A 25,600-nucleotide genomic window follows, 5' to 3' on the forward strand; every position below is an offset into this window, starting at 1 on the left:
AGAAACTGTTGAAGCAGACGATGCGACACAGGAAATTATGGAGAATATCCGCACACTTTTTCTCTTGAATTTTCCTGTCAATGAGGACGAGCAAATGTCAGCAACGGAAACACGTGACCAGAGTGAAAGCGACGAAGTTGTTGATTGAATTCGACAGTGGACAATACGATAACTACAATCACTTAAAGTACTTTTTCAAAGTATGACATTCAAAGAGTTTTGAGAGCCTTGTTATGTCAATCTATTATAATAACGATGGATAAGTGAGGAAGTTTTCACTCTGTAGAATTTATGATTTGTTTAGATATGAACTTAAGGAGAGTCATTGCTTTGTATGATTTTGCACAGAGTTTTACAATTAAAAAAATATGGTGCATTGTAAGTTTTAACAACGCAATAATGTTTCTGTTTTGTTTCCATTAATTCATGTTTGGAAATCAGATAATTATGTTATGTGTTAGATTTTAGTATTATATGTTACAAAGGAATTGTTTGTATTGCACCAGCTGTTAAAATTTTCGCTATCAGACTTCATTTTCCTATCATCATATAGTTATTTATTTATTCATAGATTCTTTAAATGTTGTAAGGGTGGTGATGGCTCATTCTTAGTAGCTCAAATCTATATACGTTCATATATTGTTCCATTGTATCAGTTATGTATACATCGTTACATTGATAAAATTTGAAAATAAAAACGTTGTTCCATATATCAAAATAAACTTGTTCTTTTATGATAAACTATTTTTGATGATCATCAACAAAAGCACAAACAAATCTTAGTTTGTTAAACGTAACAAAATGTCGTTCAATACAATAAACGGTGTCTTTAAAAAGTATAAACAATTGTTATCATATTTTTGAAAATTGTGATATTTAGATGAAGTACAGTGTTAAGAGATGCATTTTTTTCCGATAAAAAAATAGGTACTATTATACAAATTTACATTAATTAACCATGTTTTTCACTGATATGATCTTTGAGAAAAATACATGTACAAATGAATCACGAGTCAATCTAACATTTTCTTCACACATTCATTAACTTTATGCACATACACGTACCAATCTGATAAAATGTCTATGAATAGCATAATAGGACATCCTTAAAAACACATGATGTTCTCATAAACAGTAAATAATTATTAATTGTTATGCATATAACATATGTCATTTCACAGAAAAATTGATATCAATATCAATTCACAATAAGGAAATATCACGTGAAGTATATATCAGTACAGTTCTGTTGATTTTGTAAAGCTATACCTAAGTTTTTTCCTATCTCTAGTGCTTCCCTTTTTAAATTCATCCAGTGCCCGCAATAATTCCTTCTGATGTTTCCTTTTCTCTCGATGGATTGAAGGTTTTGATTCATGCTTCTCTGTTTTAACAATGTTTGAAACTGAGGAAGCCACCTGCGATGTATCCTCTTTTACGTTTGTCATGTTTTGTATTTCCAAAGGAGTTGAACTGTTATTCGGGATTTGCATATGGTCATTTTTATCCGACACTGTAAGTTTTAGAATGTTGTAAGCTCCATCCATAGAGTCGTCACATCCATAAGCATTTCTTGAGGTTGTTTCTGTCATGTTGTCTGGAACTGTAGTGTGACATTTGTCGTAGCTTGTCTCTGTGTCATTTGTTTGAGATAAATCAATTGTCCTCGGCGTTTTCGATATACTATATCTACTATTTTCTAAAGGAGCCATTTCATTTTTGGAACCTGTTAAACACAGAATAGCTGATAATTATTCTCAACATTCTTAAATACAATAATTCTTTTGAAGTGATTATTAGAAATGTTTTGCTACCATATTCATCCAGATCAGAAGGTATTTTAGTAAGCATCCGTTGTCTGCAAACAGAAATTCATGAACAAATTTAAAAATTTTTAAATAGAAATGTCAATCATTATTCATTTTCAAATTAAACAAAATTAGGAAAATGTATTTACCTTAGTATACAGAAGATTCTTAGACAAAAAATGAAACAGGTTACGATACAAGATGTCAAAACGGACAATGTAGGCCATAATGCAGAATTCGTCGGACTCTCGTCTTTCTCTGGACTAGGCTTCGAACTAGTGTTATCTATCAGATTTTAAAATCATATGCATGTAACTTATTTTTTTGTTAAACATCGGTTATCTTTTTTAAACTCTTCTAAAAATAACAAATTAAGATCTTTCAAGCCCCGTATTTGTTATGTAACAACAACATTTGATATACGGGAAGCGATAGATCTAATCATAATTTGAAGAATTCTAAGAAATTTCTTTCTAGCGTTATTTAAAAAAACCCCACACTCAAGTATCCAAGAAATGAAGTTTTAAAAATTGACCTTTAATTCAACTCTCTGCAATTTAGACATATTTAAAGACAAATTTTAAAATTACCCTCTTCATTTTGATTCTATCTCAAATAACACTGTGTAAGAAAACATGCGGGTTTTTTTAAAATCGATGCGTCTTTATAATTTTATGTTGGAAAGAAAAATAAATAATATTTTACCAATAACCTTGACATTTTATCAACAGATTCATATTTTCTGATATAAGTTGTAAATAATATTCCCTACAGTTTCATTTGAAAAACAAATGCCAGTTTATATCTTGTTAAACTCATTTCAGGAGTTTTCTTCATGTTGTGCCGTACTGCTACGAAAATTAAAGCATCTTAGTGACGCTGCTATTTTATTAACCGAATTAAGTAAATTTCTAGCTGTCTTGCGTACCAGGCAATGCTGTTGTCCAATAAAGTTTTACTTGTTAAAACTGTACATTAACTGACTTATTGGACAGCTGCAGATAATTGGGGTTAATACAATACACAGAAACACTACAGAAGAGAAAAACAACAAAAAAACAAATAAATACCGGTTTCGTCAATTTCGCGGATTATTTACTACCTATCATTCCTATGAATTTCAACAGTTAGATACATTTATAGACAAGGAATCTATACTCCAATCGAGCATTTATAATTCCTCTATTTACAATTGTATCTTTTAGAAACATGCATAGGAATGACGAATGTTAAGCGTATCATATTTATTCATTTATCTATATTATGCCTATTCGTTAACGCAAACGTATCTTGCACTGTTCAATATCTGACAAAAGGAGCAGTTTTTAGCTTAATTAAATTGAATTATTAAACAATTATTTATGATTTGGTTGCCCAAGATTTTAATCAAATTAGGAAGATGGTACAGTTTTTGAAAACATATGCACTAAATTTAAAAATTTATTTTATTATCATGAAAATACATATAATGATATCATCTTGAACACTTGTGTGCACCAAGTTGTACAAATATATTATGTTTTCAAAAGAGGATAATGACTTTAAGATTATATCATATTTTTAAAATGTAAACCAAGGTGATTAAAGAGAAGAATGTTTTTGCAGTAGCCGCCCACAATAAAATTTTTATACTTCATGTGATATCACACAATGAATTAATTATGTGATCGTCATTGTGAACAATAGCTGTGGGCATATTTTTCTATTAAAAACTACTGAAGAATTGGTGTCTTTTGCTAATTCTATAAAAAATAACCTTCTATTTATGACGTCACCATTACCCTATCGATAGTCTCATCAGGTACCTATTGATATATTTTCAATATATTCTTGTTTAAATTAATGTTACATTTTAATTTTTTGGGATATCTGTAAAAATAACCTTTACACAGGGCAAAATATGAATAAAACTGTACGCAGCTCTTTATGTTTGCAATTGCTGTAGCTGTGTTGTATATATACGTACTTGTATTTGAGCATCCTGTGACATTATCACATGGTTCACACTCACATGTCATTGAGCATAATCTGCCGTAGAAGTTAGGTGGGCAGTAGTCCTTACAATTTACGCCATGAGTTCCTGGCCAACATTCTTGACAATGATAGACGCAAAGCATTTAATATTTGTTTTTTAAAGTCTCAGTAAGAAATACATGTATCTGATAACAAATGTACAAAAAAATTACCTAAACAGGAGTTTCCAACGACACGATAGTTTGGACAGCATTCCAAGGGGCTTATCATGAAATATTGACGTTATAGTAGTCCTTTTTGTGTTGTGAAAGTATAAAACACTGTAAAATCTTTCCAATTATAACACACTCAACTCACCTGCCTGCACTTGAACATACTCCAGACATCGATGTAGATGTATGAATTATATACACACATGTGATGTAAGAATAAAGTACACACATGTGATAATTGAAAATGTGAAGAAAACAAACATGTTTCATGCCTGAAAACATACTCATTTATGCTGAAAGTTCCTGTTTATTAATATTTATATAAAGACGGATATATTTCAAACCTATTGACAAATTCAATTACTTGGCAACAAATGATTATATAAACTTGAAACATGAACCTTGTTAGCATAAGTGTTTATTTATCTATAATGCATTTAATATTTTTTAAAGTATCCGTATTATGCCACAGTGTAACTACACTAAGGTTTTAAAAGAAATATTGTTTATATCATTAAATATAAAAAAACCCGTATAAAACAGCATATTTACAGAAACCTATCTGATATCTTTATGCATGAGTCAATAACACATTATCGTTAAAACCTCCATTATATTTAAAACGTACATTTACCTAAATATGCTGATGATGGTGAAGGAAGCAATAAAACCATCTGACAAGGTTGGAATCGTAAGCGACTGAAAACGCGTTGGAACTTACTTTCTTCAAAAACGATTATCAAAATAATTAAAAAACCAAGCAAATAATTTCCAATGAAATACAATGTTAATGATTGAAATGAATTTTATATTGCATGTGAATTGATGAAAGAGTACATAAGGGCATGCTAAACTTAGTATAATGAGTTGAATTGTTCTTAAACTCAGGCCTCCATTTTAATTTTTTTTTTTATATCAACATATGTTTTATCTTGGTTAAGAAAAGAGTACAGGATTTATTTTACTTCAGACAAAATGCATGGTGTATACTGTTCATTCTATGGATACTGAAAATCACATCCCATTAGATAAATAGTGAAAACACATCTTTCATGGTAGTTTTTAGAGGTAAAATATACCAACAAAATTTCAATAGCATAAACACATTGTTCACTTTTATTCCAGAAAAGTAAACCCACGGTATGCGGTAACAATCTATTCATGGGCAGTATACATCTTTTATTTATCCATAATGATTTATACAAAATATTGTTTCTAAAAATTAATTTAAACTTTATATCTTTCGCCACACTTTTTAAAAAAAAAGAATTATTGTACCTCTGTGATTTTTCTAGATAAAATTACGTCCCCTTTCCTAGCTACCTTATCAAGACAACATTTACGTGTATTGAGAACTATTTTGCGTGCTGTTTTCTTATTGTGGAAAACCAGCGAAACTGTCAACCGACAGCATTCGATTTCCGTCGCACTTCATATCAGAAATATTTTAAGAGTTGTCCAATTCAAAGCCCGATAACTCGAACATGCAATTGTATGAGCAAGAAAATCTGCATCATCGCCAGATAGTTCTCTTCGGTGTTATGAAATACGTATTTACTGACTATTTGGACATTTTCAAGGTATCAGTAAATGTAATTATATCTATTCAATATTCATAGTATGTTTTCACTTTTGAAGAAAAATTGTTGTTAACTAAATACAATTATGGCACTATTCTTTGTTCAGCGAGTAAAATGCGAGTAATCAAAGTACTGAAGCAATGACGGGAGTTGATTTTATCGATTATCATTTATTTTAAAATAAACGATATATGATTTTGCGTGGCAAGTAGTATCAGAAATCGAAATATTTCTGAGAAATTGTATGGGCCCAGGCAAGTTACGTTCAATCAAACGCTCGGCTGTCTCCGTTTATCTCCGACAAGCAAGAGAGATTCTATGTTTTGTCGGATATTAACGGAAACAGCCGAGCGTCTGGTTGAACGAGACTTCATTGAACTCTAGCGTAGAAATACACACGACTTCAAAAAATGTCTAAATTGTTTGTACTATTTAAAATCTTACAATTTTCAAGATATTAATAAATACGTTGTCTTGAAAAACAATGCTTCAGAATACATTGCATCGGATTGGTCGATCATTTTGAAGAACTAAGTGTTGTCAGCGGCATTGATTTGTGCTTAGGTCCAAACACTGTTTCACATTCGGTTTGTGCATAGTAAGTGCATAGGACAGTTGATTAAAATCAACTCCAAAAAACTTATCATGAGTGATATGATTTGTGCATAGAAATAAAAGACCTCAAAAGAAAATATTTATCAGAAAAGATTAAATAAATAGAAATAAAATTATCATATACACGCACAATGATATTCTTTTCCTTCAAAACACATATAAAAACATCATAAAACTTTCAGAATGAACTGACAAATAAATATTTATAAATGACAACAGTTAAACACCAACTGGCGTATTTGGTCATGGCTTATTTATCTAAATTGAACATGCATTTTAACTACCGACCTGCCACCCAATTGGTAAGCAAGTATAAGTCTGTACAATCAATCAATCAATCAATCATCACATGAACAATCAATTGTTCAATCAATAAATATAAATCAATCACATCAGCAATAGGATTGTTCAATCAATCAATCCATAAGTAATCAATCAATCAATCAATCAATCAATCAATCAATCAAATGTTTGATCAATCAATATAAATCAATGGCATTATCAACAGGATTATAAAACCAATCAATCCATAATCAATCAATCTACTAATCAATATAATCATCATTGTCAGTTGATGAAGTAAGTCATTTTAATAATCAATGGATCAAATAGTGTATACATAGCCCATCTTCCACCACTAACCTTGACATCTCATCAACATATTCATACTACCTGATGTAAGTTTTAAATTATTTTCCCTACCGTTTCATTTGAAGAATGCGCCAATGAATATCTAGTAAAAATCATTTCAGAAGTGTTCTCCATGTTGTGCCGTATTGCCACGAAAATCAAAATATCTTTCTGAAGTTATATTTAGATAAACTCAGATAAGTAAATTTCTCACTGTCTTGCGCCCCAAGCAATGTTGCCTTAAGCTGTCCAACAAATTCCTACCTGTTAAAACTGGACGATTTACGGACTTATTGTACATCTGCAGATAATTGGGGTTAGTACAAATTGAATACACAAAAACACTACAGAAGAGAAAAAAAAACTTCATAAATACCGGTTTGATCAATTTCGCTGATTATTTTCTTCCTATTATTATTATTATGAAATCGAACAATAAGATAAATTTATAGACAACAAATCATTAGTTCCAATCAAGCATTTATAATTTTTGCATTAAGTATTGTATACTTTAGAAACACGCCGTTGTTTGCACAGGAATGACGAATATGTAGCGTATTCATATTTGCGTATGTTGATTTCATATAGGCCACAATATCAGAAATAGGTCCAAAATGTGTTGTCTATCTTATCATGGCTTTTCGTGAACGTAAACGTACCTTGCACTGTTCATTCTCTGACAAAATGGACAGTGTTGTGCTTAATTAAATTAAAGTATCAAGCAACTTTCATTTGGTGACCTCGGATTTCAATCAGATAAGGAAGAAGGTACAATTTCTGTCAACATTTACTCTAAATTTAAAAATCTATTTTAATCTCATGAAAATACACATTATACCATTTTGAAACATTGTGTGAACCAAGTTGTGCTTTATTTTATTTTTAAAAGAGGATAAATAACACGAATTTCTAAAATGTTGTCCAAGATGATGAATAATGGTCCATTTTCTCAAAGTTAAAGAAGAAAATGTGTTCTCAGTCGTCGCCCACAATAAAATTGATATATTTCATGTGACACACATACAGAATCACACGATAAAGTTATAATGTGAACTTGATTGTGAATGATAGCTGCGTACACATTTTCACATTAAAAACTATTGTAGAATTGGTGTTCTGTTCAGTTTTAGGAAACATATGTAGAAATGCACTTTTTATGATGTCAAAATTACCCTTTTGAAACTTTCATCAGTGACTATTTATAGATTTTTATCTTTCATGTATTGTTTTAAATAAATGCTACATTTAAACGTTTTGCGATATCTTTAAAATTGCTTTTAAAAAGGGCAAAATAAGACTGATAATTAACGTAGTTCTTTAAGTTTGAAATTCTGTAGCTGTATTGTCCAAGTACCTACCCATGGCATTTAAGCATCCTGTGACTTTATCACATGGTTCACAATCACATTTCATGGAGCATAATATGCCGTAGAATTTAGGCGGGCAGTAGTCCTTACAATCTACGCCATGAATTCCCGGCAAACATTCTTGACAAAGATAGACGCAAAACATTTTATTTTTGTTTTTTGGAGTCTCAATAAGAAATACATGTATCTGATAACAAATGTACAAAATCGAATTACCTAAACAGGAGTTTCCAGCGACACGATAGTTTGGACAGCATTCCAAGGAGCTTATAATGAAATATTGATGTTAAATTGCCTTATTTGTGTTGTGAAAGTATAAAACATTGTAAAATCTTTCCAATTACAATCACAATCAACTCACCTGCCTGCATTTGAACATACTCCGGACATTGATGTGGACGTATGAATTATATACACATATGTGATATAAGAATAATATACCCACATGTGATAATTGAAATTTTGAAGAAAACGGACATGTTTCATGCCTGAAAACATACTCATTGATGCCGAATGTTTCTGTTAATTCAGATTAATATAAAGACGGAAATTTTTCAAACCTATTGACAAATTCAATTATTTGGCAACAAATGATTATATAAACTTGAGTTACACAAACATGAACCTTATTAGCACAAGTGTTTATTTATCTATAATGCATTTTAAGTTATATGTGGCGTATTTGGAGTAATATTTTTGACATTAGGTTGAGTAAAAATATACATCATGCTTCTTATAATTAGACGTTTCACAAGCTGTAGGCCCGTAAAACATTTTCTTTTTTTTAGTTATTTATCTCTGAACTTTGCTACACGTCTGATGAATATCAATGTGATCCGTCATTTGTAACGCCACTGCGCATGAGTGCGGGAAAACATAGTATAGAAAACACGATGGAGGAACAGTTTGTTCACAAATTAGAATTACATTTTTCTATTTTTTGTGTTAAATTAGATAATTCTTATTTCAGATGCTACCCGAAGCATTATTATTCCGTTATTCAATAATGTAGAACGATATGAATTTCTAATTATGTGTTATAAAGATAAAACACGATTTTAGCATCAACGACACGGTCAAATGAGTGAATACCCCCTTTCCCTAGGGATGTACATGTATGTACTGAGAGTGTTTATTTATTCTTTATTCAAATATTCCTCTAAACGAAAATCCACTTCTGGTTTATAAATTATAAAATAAAGACATGGAACACATGGAGGACATACGAACCTGACTAGCAAAACCCCTACAACATGATAAAAACTTTAGTTTAATTCGGCTCTAATTCCTATTCCATCAATCTACATGGTCTCCGATGACAATCTTTCCTTTGTTTATATCGTTGTCAGTCTGTCTATTTTTTGCCAAATCTGTCAAACTTAACGGTATACCTATCTTTCTCGTCGTCGCTATTGTTGTTGTGATAGACAGAGCGTGGTATCACGTGACCGTTTTAAAGCGGGGTTTATGCAAATGCTTTATTTATTGTGGACTCCACAATAATTCTAAAAATTATTTATTAATTTCTATATCTTTTTAACCCGACTGATATAAACTGCGTAATGTAATGTGAAGATCTATCTTAATATAACATATTCAAATAAATAAATAAATTAAATATTTCTTAGCATTTGAAAAAAATACGCCACATATACCTTAAATCGTTTTTAAAGTATCCGTTTTTATGCCCCAATGTAACTACACTAAGGTCTTAAAAGAAACATTGTTTATATATTGTGTTTATATAATTAAATATTTAAAAAAAAAACATATAAAAAGTATACAAACAGAAACATATCTAACTTCGTATAATGCACAAGTCAATAACACATTATCGTTAAAAACATCATTATATTCATACTAGTATACATTCACTTCAATATACCGATGATGATGAAGGGGGCTATAAAACCGTCTGACAAGGTTTGAATCCTAGGCGTCTGAAAACGCGATGGGACTTACTTTCTTCAAAACGATTTTCAAAATAACTAAAAACCAAGAAAATAATTTCAAATGAAATAAAATCTTCATTATTTTAATAAACATCATTTTGCATGTCAATTGATGAAAGAGGCCATGCTAAACCTAAAATATTGAGTTGAATTGGTTTTCAAACTCAGATTTTTAATCTTTTTATATCAACCAATATTTTATCTTGCTTAAGAAAAGATGAGAGGATTTATTTTACTTCAGACAAAATGCATGATGTACACTGTTCATTAAGTTGATTCCGAAAATCACACCCCATCATATAAATAGTGAAAACACATCTTTCATCCTGGTAGTTTTTAGAGGTAAAATGTACCAACAAAATTTCAACACCATTGACACATTGTTCACTTTTATTCCAGAAAAGTCGTCTTATTCAAAGCCCGACATTTCGGTAACTTGCAAGTGAACAAGCAAGAAACTCTTCAACAGCGACTAATAGTTTTCTTTGGTGTTATGAAATACCTATTTACTGACTATTTGGACACTAGCCAGATGTCGTTATAGTCAGCAAATATGGTTGTATCTACTCAATATTCATAGTCTGTTTTCGCTTTTGAAACAAAATAGTTGTTAACAAAATACAATTCTGTCACCATTCTTTGTTTAACGAGTAAAATGCGATAAAACATAGAATAAGTGATCAAATGCATGTAAAGAAAAATAGAAAACATTTATCAAAAAAGATTTACTATATAAAAATAAAATTAAAATATACCCGCACAATGATACTCTTTTCCTTCAAACATTGATAAATACATCGTAAGACTTTCAGAATGACCTGACAAATAAATCTATATTTGTAGCTGTATGGTACAAATACTCACTATTCGACGTATTCAAACATGCTTGAACCATATCCGTGGATGTAGGAAAGATAATTATAGATGCGGCGAGGAAACATTTGAGTAACACAAATATGTGTTGATGAAAAAATAACAATAACAAACCGTCAACCTTATTAAAAATCCAACGAAATAAAAATTCAAAGCAGAGCAACACGGACCTAGAAAAAGATAGAGGTAGGATCAGGTGCCTAGGCGGAGTGTGCATCCTCTTCTGACTGGTCACACCCGCCGTGTGCTCTTATTCGTAATCGGGAAAAAAAGTAAAAGGCCGTAGACGATTAGGTGATAAATTATGGTCTAACAATGAGTATGCCTCGCCTTAGAAACTGTTCATACTAAGAGCATGCTCTTGCGTATCGAATTAACTGAAATACAAAGACACCATATGCAGGTGATGAAAGTATACTGCTACATAAGTAAGGAAAGTTGACTATAGAAAAATTGAAGACATCGCGTTTATCATAAAGTTTTGTCGTAAGGTTACCATCAATGTCCATTTCCAGTAAAATATCCAAATATGAAACAGATGACGCAAACTCTGTAATATCGTTCATTTCAAGTTCACTGGGATATATCGAGTCGAAATAAGTATGGAAATAACAATTGTTATTTGATAATGCGTCGTCGATATACCTGAATGTTGAGTTAAAGGCCACAGCGAGTGATTTATCTTTTTCACCTTTAAGTTTTTTAATAAATTATGCTTCATAAGAATACAAAAATAAGTCTGCTAACAATCGGGCACAATTGGTACCCGTGGGAATTTCAACAGACCGTTGGAAGACTTGATTTCCAAAAACTACATAGATGTTGTCTGTCAGAAACTCAAGAATCTCTTTAATGTCAATTTCAGAGTACTTGTGTGTGCAATCAGAATGGTTTTTAGATATATAATATGTTTTTTTAGCTTTCCAACGACAAGGTAAGCATTTTTACGACTTTCATTTTTATTGAAGAAACAGCTGTCGTTGATATCAAAAAGCCTAGATTTTAATTTGTCATTGGGAATGGTTGCATAAAACGTTAAAAACAGTACGTTTTGATGCAATTGATTGTGGTAAGATTTTGTGACATCAATGTTTCTAATAATTCTTGAGAGTTTTTTAGTATTCAAAATTAATTCACACCACCTCTGGAGTATACTGTGGAATCATTAAATTTCGTGGGGGCCAATTTTCGTGGATGACTTAAATTTTACAGGTTCGTGGGGACGTAATTTCGTGTATTCATATATATCTACAAAAGGGAATATGACTTTATTACCCTAATTCAGCATTTCGTGAAGGATGTTATTTCGTGGATGAGAGGTACCCACGAATTCCACGAAAAATAAGCCACCACGAAATCTAATGATTTCACAGTATTGTAATACAGTAACTTTAAAGATTCTTCTTCACTACTCAAAGAATTTTAGTAAGGAGTAAAGAGAAAGGTTTGGTAGAACATTTACTGGAACCTGCTATATATCTCTGTTTGTAAGGACTTTTGTGAAGCTTTGGAATCCAGTGGCAGTGCAAATAAGGTAGATCAAAATCATTTTGTCTATCGGGGAAATTAAAGATATCCATAACCGATTTATGATTTTGAAGTATTTTCTGCTTGGAAAGACTGCTGTGGGTGTAAGAAGGATTGCCATGTATAGAATCGAAACCTAGTTCTTTGAAAATGCAATTAATATAATGTGCTTTAAAACAAAGACAATGTTGTTACTTGCCTCATCGGCAGGCACCAGTAATACTGATCGTGCAATCTATCTAGTTCTTTTCTCACTTATACTTTATTGAAAACAAAAGGAAAGATGGTTTTCATTTGACCTCTTAGTCGTTTAATACGAGATTTTAATATACATCTGATGCTTTAACCTAATCTGAGAAGGTATTAAGGTCTTCTTTTTTAGATTTTGCCCATCGCTTGGCGTAATCTTCAACAGAATTCATGATATGTATAAAATTACGACGCCGTTTGAAGGATCTAGGTTCCCTAAATAATGGTCCTTTCATAATAAGTGATCTTAGGTTTTCGCTGTTAACTAAATCAACATCTCTCACGACCAATTCAGTTTATCAATAAGATCAAAAGCAAATGTTGTATATAAGTATGTATACATATTTGGTTAATCAAAACAATAAAAAACTTGTGTACGTGTTGACCAATTTATATTATTCATATATAATTATTTTTATGATTAGCTGTCCTCAAGTTTAAAATATTCATTGGTATGAGATGAATCAGTTTTATTTATTCGTTACATGGATATGCCACTTTAAGGATAAAGTAATAAAACCAATCTACGCATCTCATTGAGTGGCGTTGAACGGCATTTCTCTGTGGTTAACTTGATTTGTCCATTTATATTGTACTCTATTGAATCTGACACTTTGCATACATCTCGTCGTGTTGAACGTTATCTGTGCATACGTATTAGATTTATATTAAAGGTTGATTTCTTTTACTTAGTTCATTTCAATTGTTGTTATTTTAGGAAATCGCAACTTATTGGGAACTCTATTAAAATTTATATAGCTTTTTGTAGCAATATAAATATTATTGTGTATATATATACACGTATGTTTACTAATATATTTGAAAAGAAAATGTTGTAAAAAATACACACGTCTTTTGTATTCATAAACACTAAATAAATACTCATCTCCCGAAAAACAAAACCATAAGATTTCTACAAAAGAAATCGAAAATCCAAAAGTTTTAAAAACAAAAAAATATACAAGACTAAGAGTGCATTTCTACGAGATGTATACATTAATATTTGATATTTGAAAATGGTAATAATAATATGTTATAAATTGGTACGTGATACCTTTATTATACGAAAAAAGCGATGAGATGATTTCATTTTTATAATATATATTCAGTATATATTCTCGATGATTTAAGAAACTTGGTAAACAAGTAAAAATTAACCTTTTTACACACATTGATTACATTTCAGGAACATATATATGCATCAAGAATTTACTACTACAACTACAGAAAATCAGATGACACGCCTAAAAGGAACCCGGTGTTTCCTATCAGAATCATTTTCAGTTCATCATTATAACATATGCAAATTGAAAGGATAAGTCTTGTCAGTGTAATATAATCAAAAAAGAAATAATTATACAACAAGAAAAAGCATAAGGTTTGAAAATAACAAGAAAAAGAGGACATTATTCAAAAGTTGGCCTGTACTGGTCTCTTAATTGAACATTTTGATTTTCAAATCTGCTATAATAAGTAGATCCGCTAAAAATCACATCCCTGAGTCATACATGTATGTAAAGGATATACATGTGTCATAACAACTGTCTTTGTAAGCTATATTTACGGTTTTCTCCGTCTCTGGAATATCAATTTATGAAAACACCCGGCGTTCGCAATAATTTTCTGTGGTTTCCTTTCCTCGCAATTAGTTATATGTAATTTAATACATGGTCCACTATACTAACAATGTTTGAAATTGTAAAAGCGGCCCTGCAGCACAGGTATTACGTTACCAGTAGCTGTCAAATACGTTTGTACTTACTAAATGGTTTTAAACTGAAATTTAATTAACAGCTGCAGATTGTTGATAAAAACACAATTACTCCGAATCGCAACAGAAGTGATCTCCAATTTCGCTGACTATTTTCAATATATCATCATTATGAATTGAAGTAATCAGATACATTTGTACAAAACAAATAATAAATTCCAGTCACGCATTCTCTATTTCAACTGCATCCTACCCGCCACCTTTTTTTTTTTACATGAATAACAAAAATATGTAGTGACCATTTTTTCGTACGCTTGTTTCATGTCACAGTGTACATTTATTGTAATGTTAAATTAAAACGTTTTTGTTGAACTAACAATACATATATGTTAACGCAAAGGCTCAATGAACCATCCAAAATCTGACAGATTGGCAGTTCTCGGATTTTGAATCATTATATATTTTTGGTTTTTTTGGCGTAGGTGTATTGTAGAAACACTTACCAGTTGTAATTGAGCATCCTATGACTCTATTACATGGTTCACAGCCACATTTCTCTTAGCATAATCTGCCGTAAAAATTAGGAAGACAGTTGTCCATACCATCTATCCAATGAGTTCCCGGCCAACATTCTTGCCAATTAATAATGCAAAACATTTAATATTTCGTTTTTCGGGTATAAATTAAAAAAAAAGTGATGACAAAAAATAACAAAAACAGATTATCTACACAAGAGTTCCCAACACTATCTTAAAACACTGTCGAAAAACATGACGTTAATGTTGTCACTTTTGTTATGAAATACACAATCTATGGAAAATGTATTAATTAACAGTTACATACAGTTTACATACCCATCTGACACATTAGAACATACTCCAATCAGCATGATCAGCATGCATGATCTGTATTTACAAATGTAATGAAGTAATATTTGAATATCACAGACATCTTGTAAAACAGAAAATCCATTTATTTATGCCGAATGTTTCAGTTTATTCACGTAAATATTAAGACGGAAACACTCTATAATTGTTGACAAAGTCAATTATAGGGCAAATTATTATTATAATGATATATACTTGAGCTTTTTAACTTGAACCTAGTTTGCATAAGTGTTTTCATATATGATATATTTTTTAACAAAAAATTAGAAAAATAATCCGTTATAATGCATTAATGTAGCTACAATTAGGTCTGAAAAGAAGTAAATGTTTATAAATACAATAAAACATTTTTTGAAAACCCGATTTCCAATGCATTTTACTTAGAGATAATTTGTATAAAATCATCATGATGCAGCGATCCATCCAAGATAATACCAGACTTACCGGATCCACAAGAGTAAAAAAAATATATGTATTTTTATGTGTATTTTTATATGTAGTTTTTATTGAATATATATAGTAGTAAGTAATAAACATTGTAGACGTCAAGTTGTTTCAATCGTTTCTATAATCTATTGATATGTTAAAGAAGACATCTTCAGTTTGATTTATGCCCAAAGAAAGGTAAAAAGTTTTAATGGTTGCTATTTGGATACATGCTCATGGAGATCCAAAAGGTGTGTGTCGATTGATAAGTTGAGAGCGATTGGACGCATTGTCAAAATCCTCCTTTAAGAATGTGAACTAAAACTATTTATAATGTAGTTGTTCTGTTCATAGTTTCTATAGAAGTTTAAGTAGTAGCTCTAGATTTTGTTTTCTTTGTTTTTCCCATGTAATTTATTTCTTTTGTCCTGAAGAAGGGACTGGTTGTCCCGAAAATTTGACAATATCCATTGTTCATGTCGTTAGCCATTTTTAGTGCTTTATATATTCAGTTAACTGGCTTAGTATCTATATATTAGATCCGACACTTTAAAGATGCTTAGTGTTGTTAATTCTATTCTGTGCTTCATAAATGCACAGTTCCAAAATTTCTATTTACTAGCGCTTTCCGGATTTTACATTGATAGTCTGAAAACTACAAAATCTTCGCTGAAAAACAGAAAACCTGTAAAACATAATTTAAGCGGCAAACAGAAGAAAGCTATGCAAAACTTACAAATCGAAGATGAAATCATTCTCAAGGAAGCTGATAAAGGATGAGCAATTGTGTGTATGGACAAAACTTTTTATAAAACCCTTGTTCTTAAACATCTAAGTGACGATAACTTTTATGTTAATTTACCAGAAAACCCCGACAAGAATATCATGAGAGATTTAAAACGCCTATGAAAAAAATACGAACATATATTGAAAGACAAGGAACTGGATTATCTTACAAAATTTTGAAATGAAAACTAGCAAATTTTATGGAACTCTTAAAATACATAAATGTAATCATATTAAAACCGCTATTAAAGATCAGTATCAAGCATCTATTACTACTACTGAACCCTTGGATCTGTAACTTCGACCAATTGTTGCGGGTCCAGCATGCCCAATACATAGACTGAGCAACTTTGTGGACATTTTACTTAAGAATAAATGTGAAAAAGACCCTAGTTACATTCGGGATAGCATGGATTTCCTCAACAAAATTCCTAAATCAACGGATACAAAATCTATTCTATTGATATTTGATGTTTCTAGTTTATATACAAATATTACACATTATTTTGGATTACAAGCTATAAAATTTTGGATAGAAAAACACCCAGAGCAGATTCCGACAGACTTTTCATCAGACTTCATTTTAGATTCAGTAAAGTTTTTTTTTTTGGAAAAACAACACATTTCATTTAAATGGAGATTTTTTACAAACAAATCAAGGGAACTGAAATGGGACAAAAATGGCGCTTACCTACAGTATTTTTTGAAATATATGCTGTATTCTATTGTGTCTGACGCTTTGGATACATCTAGTTGTGTTAAAAATTATCTGCATTGTTGACATACTCAGTAATGTAACCATGTATTAGATTTATATTCAAGGTTTTTTCTATTTAATTTGTTTTTATTGTAGCACACCACGTTTAATTGTGAAATTAATTTACATAGATATTTGCAAATTATTTTTGCAGCTTTTATTTGTATAAGTAGACCTAATATTTTGTAAAAAAAAAAAATTATATCTTGTAAAATGATAATCGTCATTTTGTTATAAATGTTGTAATTACAAAATGTGAATGTTGTATTTTTGGATTTGATAGCGTAACTATTATTGTTTTGTCTTTAGTAAAACATATCCAATGATATCATTTCTCATATTAAAAAAACCGAATGAATTATAATTAATGGATGTGTTGAAGGGTTTATATGTTTTGTTTAATATATGAGGGATACATTTTGTCCTATCGTAATACCTGGTATAAGTTTAAAACATTATTGTATCAGAAACTAATTCTGTATTGCCTTTATTTTAAGATGACGTGCTACTGGACATTTTCGGTTGGGTGATCATTTACTACGGATGGCTACTATCGATAAAATATATGGACCCCTCAAAGCACTAAAATTCTGTATTTCGTATAAATGATTTTTTTTTAACTGCTGCATTTTTCAAATATGGCAAATGAAGTGGTATTTAATGTCCAAGTTCACAAAAATACACCAAAAGTCTATTTAATTAGGACAAAAAACTACAAGACAAAAAGATTTTACATTTTATTCTATCGAAAGCTGCATGTATATTGTAATATGTAGCGAAGCTAACTGCTTTCTTCATCGGAACTAACTCCAAACTGTTTTGGTTATAAAGCTGTTGTACGCCAAGTGGTTTTCCCTCACGAGTTCCAACAGAGGAGCGCATTTTACTTGCCGATAAAAAACCGTTATCCCATTTTAAGACGAAAATACAACAGAATCATATCATCGCACAGATCAATTGTTGAAAGGTCAAATGCAAAACTGAAAGCCTATAAAACTCTGAACAGTGTTTGGCAACATCCTTGATCCAGGCTGTCTTCTTTGTGGAAATAACATCAGGACTTGTCAATTGAAAAAAGCAATAATTATATCATGAATGAAACAGTCTATATATGTGCAAAATAGTTAAAGTACTAATATATGTACATATATATATATATATATATATATATATATATATATATATATATATATATATATATATATATATATATATATATATATATATATATATATATATATATATATATATATATATATATATATATATGAAGCTGTCATAAAATCTAAATGACCCATTACATATACATATGCCGATAGTAAAACCAGAATTTATATTTTCCGGTCAGAACAACGATCGCAGGGTGGATGTAAGGATGTTATCGCCAAATATATCGTAAAACTATTGTCATGATTAAAATTGTGTACTTCCACCTCGTTAATCCAAAAATTAAAACATGACACTGTACACTTTTAGTCAGAAATGCGCTCCATACTGACAAATCGTAGTCGCGATTTAGTAGGTGTTCACTTCACCGAAAATGTCCACTTAGGTTAGGAGAAATTCGAGCACGAAGAAAAGAAGCCATGACAAAAGGAATGAGTCTTCAGCAGATGTTTAACGAAGAAGAATTAGATAAACCAAACTATGGACGAGACCGACGCAACGAAACGTAGGGGTGATTCGGACACCTGATATGTCTAGTCTTCTGCCGATCCCGACCATAAATGTAGGGTCCGGAGAAGAATCTTTAACTATTGAGGCAGATGATGCGATACAGGAAAATATGGAGAATATCCGCGCACTTTTTCTCTTTAATTTTCCTGTCAATGATGACGAGCAAATGTCAGCAACGGAAACACGTGACCAGAGTGAAAGCGACGAAGTTGTTGATTGAAATCGACAGCGGACAATACGATAACTACAATCACTTAAAGTACTTTTATCAAAGTATGACATTCAAAGAGTTTTGAGAGGCTTGTTATGTCAATCTATTATAATAACTATGGATAAGTGAGGAAGTTTTCACTCTGTAGAATTTATGATTTGTTTAGATATGAAATTAAGGAGAGTCATTGCTTTGTATGATTTTGCACAGAATTTTTAAAAATATGGTGCATTGTAAGTTTTAACAACACAATAATGTTTATGTTTTGTTTCCACTTATTCATGTTTGGAAATCTGATATGTTATTTGTTAGATTTTAGTATCATTTGTTACAAAGGAGTTGTTTGTATTGCACCAGCTGTTAAAAGTTCGCTATCAGACTTCATTTTTCTATCATCATATAGCTATTTATGTATTCATTGATTCTTTAAATGTTGTAAGGATGGTGATGGCTCATTCTTAGTAGCTCTAATCTATAAACGTACATATATTGTTTTATTGTATCAGTTATGTATACATCATTACACTGATAAAATTTGAAAATAAAAACGTTGTTCCTTAAACTTTTTCTTTTATGATAAACTATTTTTAATGATAATCAACAAAAGCACAAACAAATCTTAGTTTGTGAAACGTAACTAAATGTCTTTCAATACAGTAAACGATGTCTTTACAAAGTATAAACAATTGCTATCATATTTTTGAAAATGGTAATATTTAGATGAAGTACAGTGTTAAAAGATGCGTTTTTTTCGATAAAAAAATAGGTACTATTATACAAATTTACATTAACTAACCATGTTTTCACCAATTTTATCTTTGATCAAAATACATGTACAAATGAATCACGAGTCAATCATTTTTTAAAAAACATTTTTTTCACACATTCATTAACTTTATGCACATACACGTACCAATCTGATATAATGTCTATGAATAGCATAATAGGACATCCTTAAAAACACATGATGTTCTCATAAACAGTAAATAATTATTAATTGTTGTGCATATACCATATGTCATTTCACAGAAAAATTGATATCAATATCAATTCACAATAAGGAAATAACACGTGAAGTATATATCAGAACAGTTCTGTTGATTTTGTAAAGCTATACCTAAGTTTTTTCCTAGCTCTAGTGCTTCCCTTTTTGAATTCATCCAGTGCCCGTAATAATTCCTTCTGGTGTTTCCTTTTCTCGCGATGGATTGAAGGTTTTGATTCATGGTTCTTTGTTTTAACAATGTTTGAAATTGAGGACGCCATCTGAGATGTATCCTCATGTACGTTTGTATGTTTTTGTATTTCCAAAGGAGTTGAACTGTTATTCGGGATTTGCATGTGGTCATTTGTATCCGACACTGTAAGCTTTAGAATGTTGTAAGCTCCATCCATAGAGTCGTCACATCCATAAGCATTTCTTGAGGATGTTTCTGTCATGTTATTTGAAACTCTAGTGTGACATTTGTCGTAGCTTGTCTCTGTGTCATCTGTTTGAGATAAATCAATTGTCCTCGGCGCTTTCGATATACTATATTTACTATTTTCTAATGGAGCCATTTCATTTTTGGAACCTGTTAAACACAGAATAGCTGATAATTATTCTCATCTTAAATACAATAATTCTTTTGACGTGATTATTAGAAATGTTTTGCTACCATATTCATCCAGATCAGAAGGTTTCACAGTCAGCATCCGTTGTCTGCAAAACAAAATTCATAAACCAATTTAATATTTTCAAAGTAGAAATATAAATCATTATTCATTTTCAAATAAAATAAAATTAGGAAAATATATTTACGTTTACCTTAGTATACAGAAGATTCTTAGACAAAAAATGAAACAGGTTACGATACAAGATGCCAAAACGGACAATGTAAGCCATAATGCAGAATTCGTCGGGCTTTCGTCTTCCTTCGAATCTATAAAATCTACTAGTCTTATCTATCAGATTTTAAAATCATATGCATGTAACTTTTTTTTGTTAAACATCGGTTATCTTTTTTAAACTCTTCTAAAAATAACAAAATAAGATTTTTCAAGCCCCTGTATTTGTTTTGTAACAACAACATTTGATATACGGGACGCGATAGATCTAATCTTAATTTGATTAATTCTAAGGAATTTCTTTCTAGCGTAATTGAAAAAACCCCACACGTACCCAAGGAATTAAGTTTTTAAAATTGACCTTTTATTCAACTCTCTCTAATTTAGGCATAATTAAAGACATATTTAAAAATTACCCTCTTCATTTTGATTCTGACTCAAATAACACTGTGTAAGAAAACGTGCGTTGTTTTTAAATCGATGCTTCTTCATATTTTTTTGGAAAGAAAAATAAATAATATTCCACATATAACCTTGAAATATCATCAACAGATTCATATTCCCTGATGTAAGTTGTAAATTATTTACCCTACCGTTTCGTTTGGAAAAAAATGCCAATGAATATCTTTCAAAAAACATTTCAGAAGTTTTCTCCATGTTGTGCCGTACTGCCGCGAAAATTAAAGCATCTTTGTGACACTACTATATGATAAACCGAATTAAGTAATTTTTTTACTGCCTTGCACCCCGGGCAAATTCCTGCCTTTAAAAACTGGACATTAACTGACTTATTGGACAGCTTCGGTAATTGGGGTAAACTTAATACTCAAAAGATTTAAGAAGAGAAAAGAAACTACGTGAAAATACCGGTTTTGTCAATTTCGCGGAATATTTTCTTCCTATCATAATTATGAAATCGATCAATTAGATAAATTAATAAACAAAAAATTTATTAATTCCCGTCGAGCATTCATAATTTTTGCACTAATAGTAATAGCCTTTAGAAACATGCAGTTGTTTGCACAGGAATGACGAATGTGTAGCGTATTCATATTTGTATAAGCTTATTTTATGTACAAGTATGCCACAATATAAGAATTAAGCCCAAATTAGTTTCTTTTAATCTTATAACGCCTATTTGTTAACGCAAACGTACCTTGCACTGTTTATTATCTGACAAAATAGACAGTTTTGGGCTTAATTAAATTGAATTATTAAACAATTATTAATCATTTGGTGGCCCCAGATTTAACTCAGATAAGGAAGATGATACAGTTTTGAAAACATTTGTACTAAATTTAAAAATCTATTTTAATCTCATGAAAATACACATTATTATGTGCTATATCTTGAACACTTGTGTGCACTAAATTGTACACTTGTATTTTCGTTTTCAAAAGAGGACAATGACATCAAGATTATGTCATATTTCTAAAATGTAGAACAAGGTGATCAAAGAGGAGAATGTGTTTGCCGTCGTCGACCACAATAAAATTTATATGTCTCATGTGATATCATACGATAAATGTATTATGTAGACTTCATTGTGAACGATAGCTGCGGACATATTTTTCAATTAAAACTACTGAAGAAATGTAGTATTTTGCTAAGTTTTATGAAAACGCTCTATTTATGACGTCACAGTTACCCTTTTAATAGTCTCATCAGGTTACTATAGATTTTTAATATTATGGTATTCTTGTTTAAATAAATGTTACATTTTGATTTTTTGTGAATCAGTAAAAATTACCTTTAAAAGGCAAAATATGACTGAAACCGTAAGCATTTCATTATGTTTGCATTTCTGTAGTTGTGTCGTATATGTACTTACTTGTATTTGAGCATCCTGTGACTTTATCACATGATTTACAGTCACATTTCTCTAAGCATAATCTGCCGTAGAAACTAGGAGGACAGTGGTGCTTACAATTTTCCCCTCGAGTTCCCGGCCAACATTCTTGACAACGACCAATGCAAAACATTTTATATTTGTTTTTAGGAGAAGAAATAAGAAATGCATGTATCTAATAATAAATAAACAAAGACGAATTACCTACACAGGAGTTTCCAACGACACGATAGTTTAGACAGCATTTCAAGGGGCTTAAAATAAAATATTGACTTTAAAATTGCCTTCCTTGTGTAATAAAAGTGTAAAACAACGTAAAATCTTTCCAAATAGCATCACAATTACTTACCTGCTTACATTTGAACATACTCCAGTCGATGTGGATATATGAATACTATACATATATGTGATGAATGAATAATATATCCACATGTGATAATTGAAAATCTGGAGAAAAGAGAGATGTTTCATGCCGGAAAGCATTTTCATTTATGCCGAATGTTTATGTTTATTCATATTGATATAAAGACGGAAATATTTTATAACTATTGACAAATTCAATTACTCGGCAACAAATCATTATTTAAACTTGAATTATACAAACATGAACCTTGTAAGCATAAGTGTTTATTTATCTATAATACATTGTATTTTTTTAAAGTATTCGTTTTATGCATCAATGTAACTTAATTAAGGTCTAAAGAAATACTGTTTATATCTTTAAATTTAAAAAAACCCCGTATCTTAAAAAGAATATATACAGACACATATCTAATATCTCTATGCATAAGTCAATAACACACATTATTATTGTTAAAAACACCATCATACTCATCACGTACATTTACTTCAATATACCGATGATGGTGAGGAAAGCAATCAAACTGACAAGGTTGGAATCATAAGCGAATGAAAATGCGTTGGAAATTATTTTTTTCCAAAACGATTATCAAAATAATTAAAAACCAAGCAAATTTTAAATAAAATAAAATCTTCATCATTTGAATGAACATTTCAGTTGATGAAAGAGTACATTAGGACATGCTTGACTTATTTTTAAACTAAGCTCTCCTTTTTAAATATCTTAATATCAACCAATATTTCATCTGGCTAAAAAAAAGAGAAGTATTATTTTTACTTCACATAAAATGCATTATGTACACTGTTCTCTCTGTAGATTCTGAAAAAGAAACAACCCATCAGATAAATAGTGAAAACACATCTTTATTCCTGGTAGGTTTTAGAGGTAAAATGTTAAATATATTTATTTTGTGAACTTCACGATAACTGCGGACATATTTTGTCTATTAAAACTACTGTAGAATTGGGGTCTTTTGCTAAGTTATATAAATTATATGAGATAACACTATTTATGACGTCACAATTACCCTTTTGATAGTCTTATCAGGTAACTATTTAATATTGATTTTTAATATTATGCATTCTTGTTTCAATTAATGTAACATTTTGATTTTTTGTGAATCTGCATAAATTACTTTTAAAAAGGCAAACTATGACTGAAACTGTACGTAGCTCTTCATGATGTTTGCATTTCTGTAGTTGTGTCGTATATGTACTTACTTGTTTTTGAGCATCCTGTGACCTTATCACATGGTTTACAGTCACATTTCTTTGAGCACAATCTGCCGTACAAATTAGAAGGACAGTACTCCTTACAATTTACCCCTCCAGTTCCCGGCCAACATTCTTAACAACAACCAATGCAAAACATTTTATATTTGTTTTTTTGGAGAAGAAATAAGAAATGCATGTATCTAATAATAGATAAACAAAGACGAATTACCTACACAGGAGTTTCCAACGACACGATAGTTTGGACAACATTCCAACTGACTTATAATGAGATATAGACGTTAAAGTTGCCTTTCTTGTGTAACAAAAGTGTAAAACAACGTAAAATCTTTCCAAATAGCATTTCAATTAACTTACCTGCTTACATTTGAACATACTCCAGTCGATGTGGATATATGAATACTATACATATATGTGATGAATGAATAATATATCCACATGTGATAATTGAAAACCTGAACAAACCCAGACATGTTTCATGCCTGAAAGCATGCTCATTTATGCCGAATGTTTATGTTTATTCATATTAATATGAAGACGGAAATATTTCAAACCTATTGACACATTTAATTACTTGGCAACAAATCATTATTTATAAACTTGAGTTATACAAATATGAACTTTGTTATCATAAGTGTTAATATATCTATGATGCATTTAATTTATCCATTTTAAGCCACAGTGTAGCTACACTTAGGGCTTAAAATATTGTTTATATATTGTTTTTATATCATTAAATATTTAAACCATATAAAAAATTATACATACAGAAACATATGTAATATCTTTATGCACAAGTCAATAACACATTATCGTTAAAAACACCAATATTTATTTACCTATATTTACTTCAACATACCGATGATGGTGAAGGAAGCTATAAAACAAGATTAGAATCCTAAGCGACTGAAAACGCGTTGGAACTTACTTTTTTTCAAAACGATTGTCAAAATAATTAAAACCAAGAAAATAATTTCAAAGGAATAAAATCTTCATCATTTGAATGAACATCATTTTGTATGTCAATTAATGAAAGAGTACATTAGCCCACGGTTAACCTAGTACATTGAGTTGAATTGATTTCTAAAC

At 30.5% G+C, this 25,600-nt stretch overlaps 2 protein-coding genes across 4 annotated transcripts in view; one reads left to right on the top strand and one right to left on the bottom strand.

The window, feature by feature from the left end:
• LOC105319498 (malignant fibrous histiocytoma-amplified sequence 1 homolog) overlaps nucleotides 1-25,600 on the top strand; it is a 110,306-nt gene that overhangs the window by 29,817 nt on the left and 54,889 nt on the right. The window lies entirely within an intron of this gene.
• On the bottom strand, nucleotides 648-23,537 carry LOC117689964 (uncharacterized). Of its 3 annotated transcripts, none has more exons than XM_066067952.1 (6): nucleotides 8,548-8,640; nucleotides 3,995-4,044; nucleotides 3,775-3,900; nucleotides 1,958-2,093; nucleotides 1,815-1,858; nucleotides 648-1,726 (listed from the first exon to the last, which is right to left on the bottom strand). In XM_066067952.1, the coding sequence occupies exons 1-6, from the start codon at nucleotides 8,631-8,633 to the stop codon at nucleotides 1,236-1,238; spliced, it is 933 nt and encodes a 310-aa protein (XP_065924024.1). In that variant the 5' UTR covers nucleotides 8,634-8,640; the 3' UTR covers nucleotides 648-1,235. The 3 variants fall into 3 exon arrangements, with proteins under 3 accessions (XP_065924024.1, XP_065924023.1, XP_065924025.1); XM_066067951.1 differs by lacking the exon at nucleotides 8,548-8,640 and adding an exon at nucleotides 4,140-4,851 and having other exon boundaries at nucleotides 649-1,726; XM_066067953.1 differs by lacking the exons at nucleotides 648-1,726; nucleotides 1,815-1,858; nucleotides 1,958-2,093; ... (1 more) ...; nucleotides 3,995-4,044; nucleotides 8,548-8,640 and adding exons at nucleotides 20,118-20,816; nucleotides 20,901-20,944; nucleotides 21,050-21,164; ... (1 more) ...; nucleotides 23,123-23,172; nucleotides 23,268-23,537.

This window comes from Magallana gigas, chromosome 8 (genome assembly GCF_963853765.1).
Source record: "Magallana gigas chromosome 8, xbMagGiga1.1, whole genome shotgun sequence".
NCBI lineage: Eukaryota > Metazoa > Mollusca > Bivalvia > Ostreida > Ostreidae > Magallana > Magallana gigas.

Coding starts and splice junctions, on each gene's coding strand:
- LOC117689964 (XM_066067951.1), bottom strand. CDS start 4,282: ATGAGTATGTTTTCAGGCATGAAACATGTTTGTTTTCTTCACATTTTC. Junction 4,045..4,139: donor GTATGTTCAAGTGCAGGCAG/GTGAGTTGAGTG, acceptor TTTCATGATAAG/CCCCTTGGAATGCTGTCCAA. Junction 2,094..3,774: donor CACAGGATGCTCAAATACAA/GTACGTATATAT, acceptor AAAATCTGATAG/ATAACACTAGTTCGAAGCCT.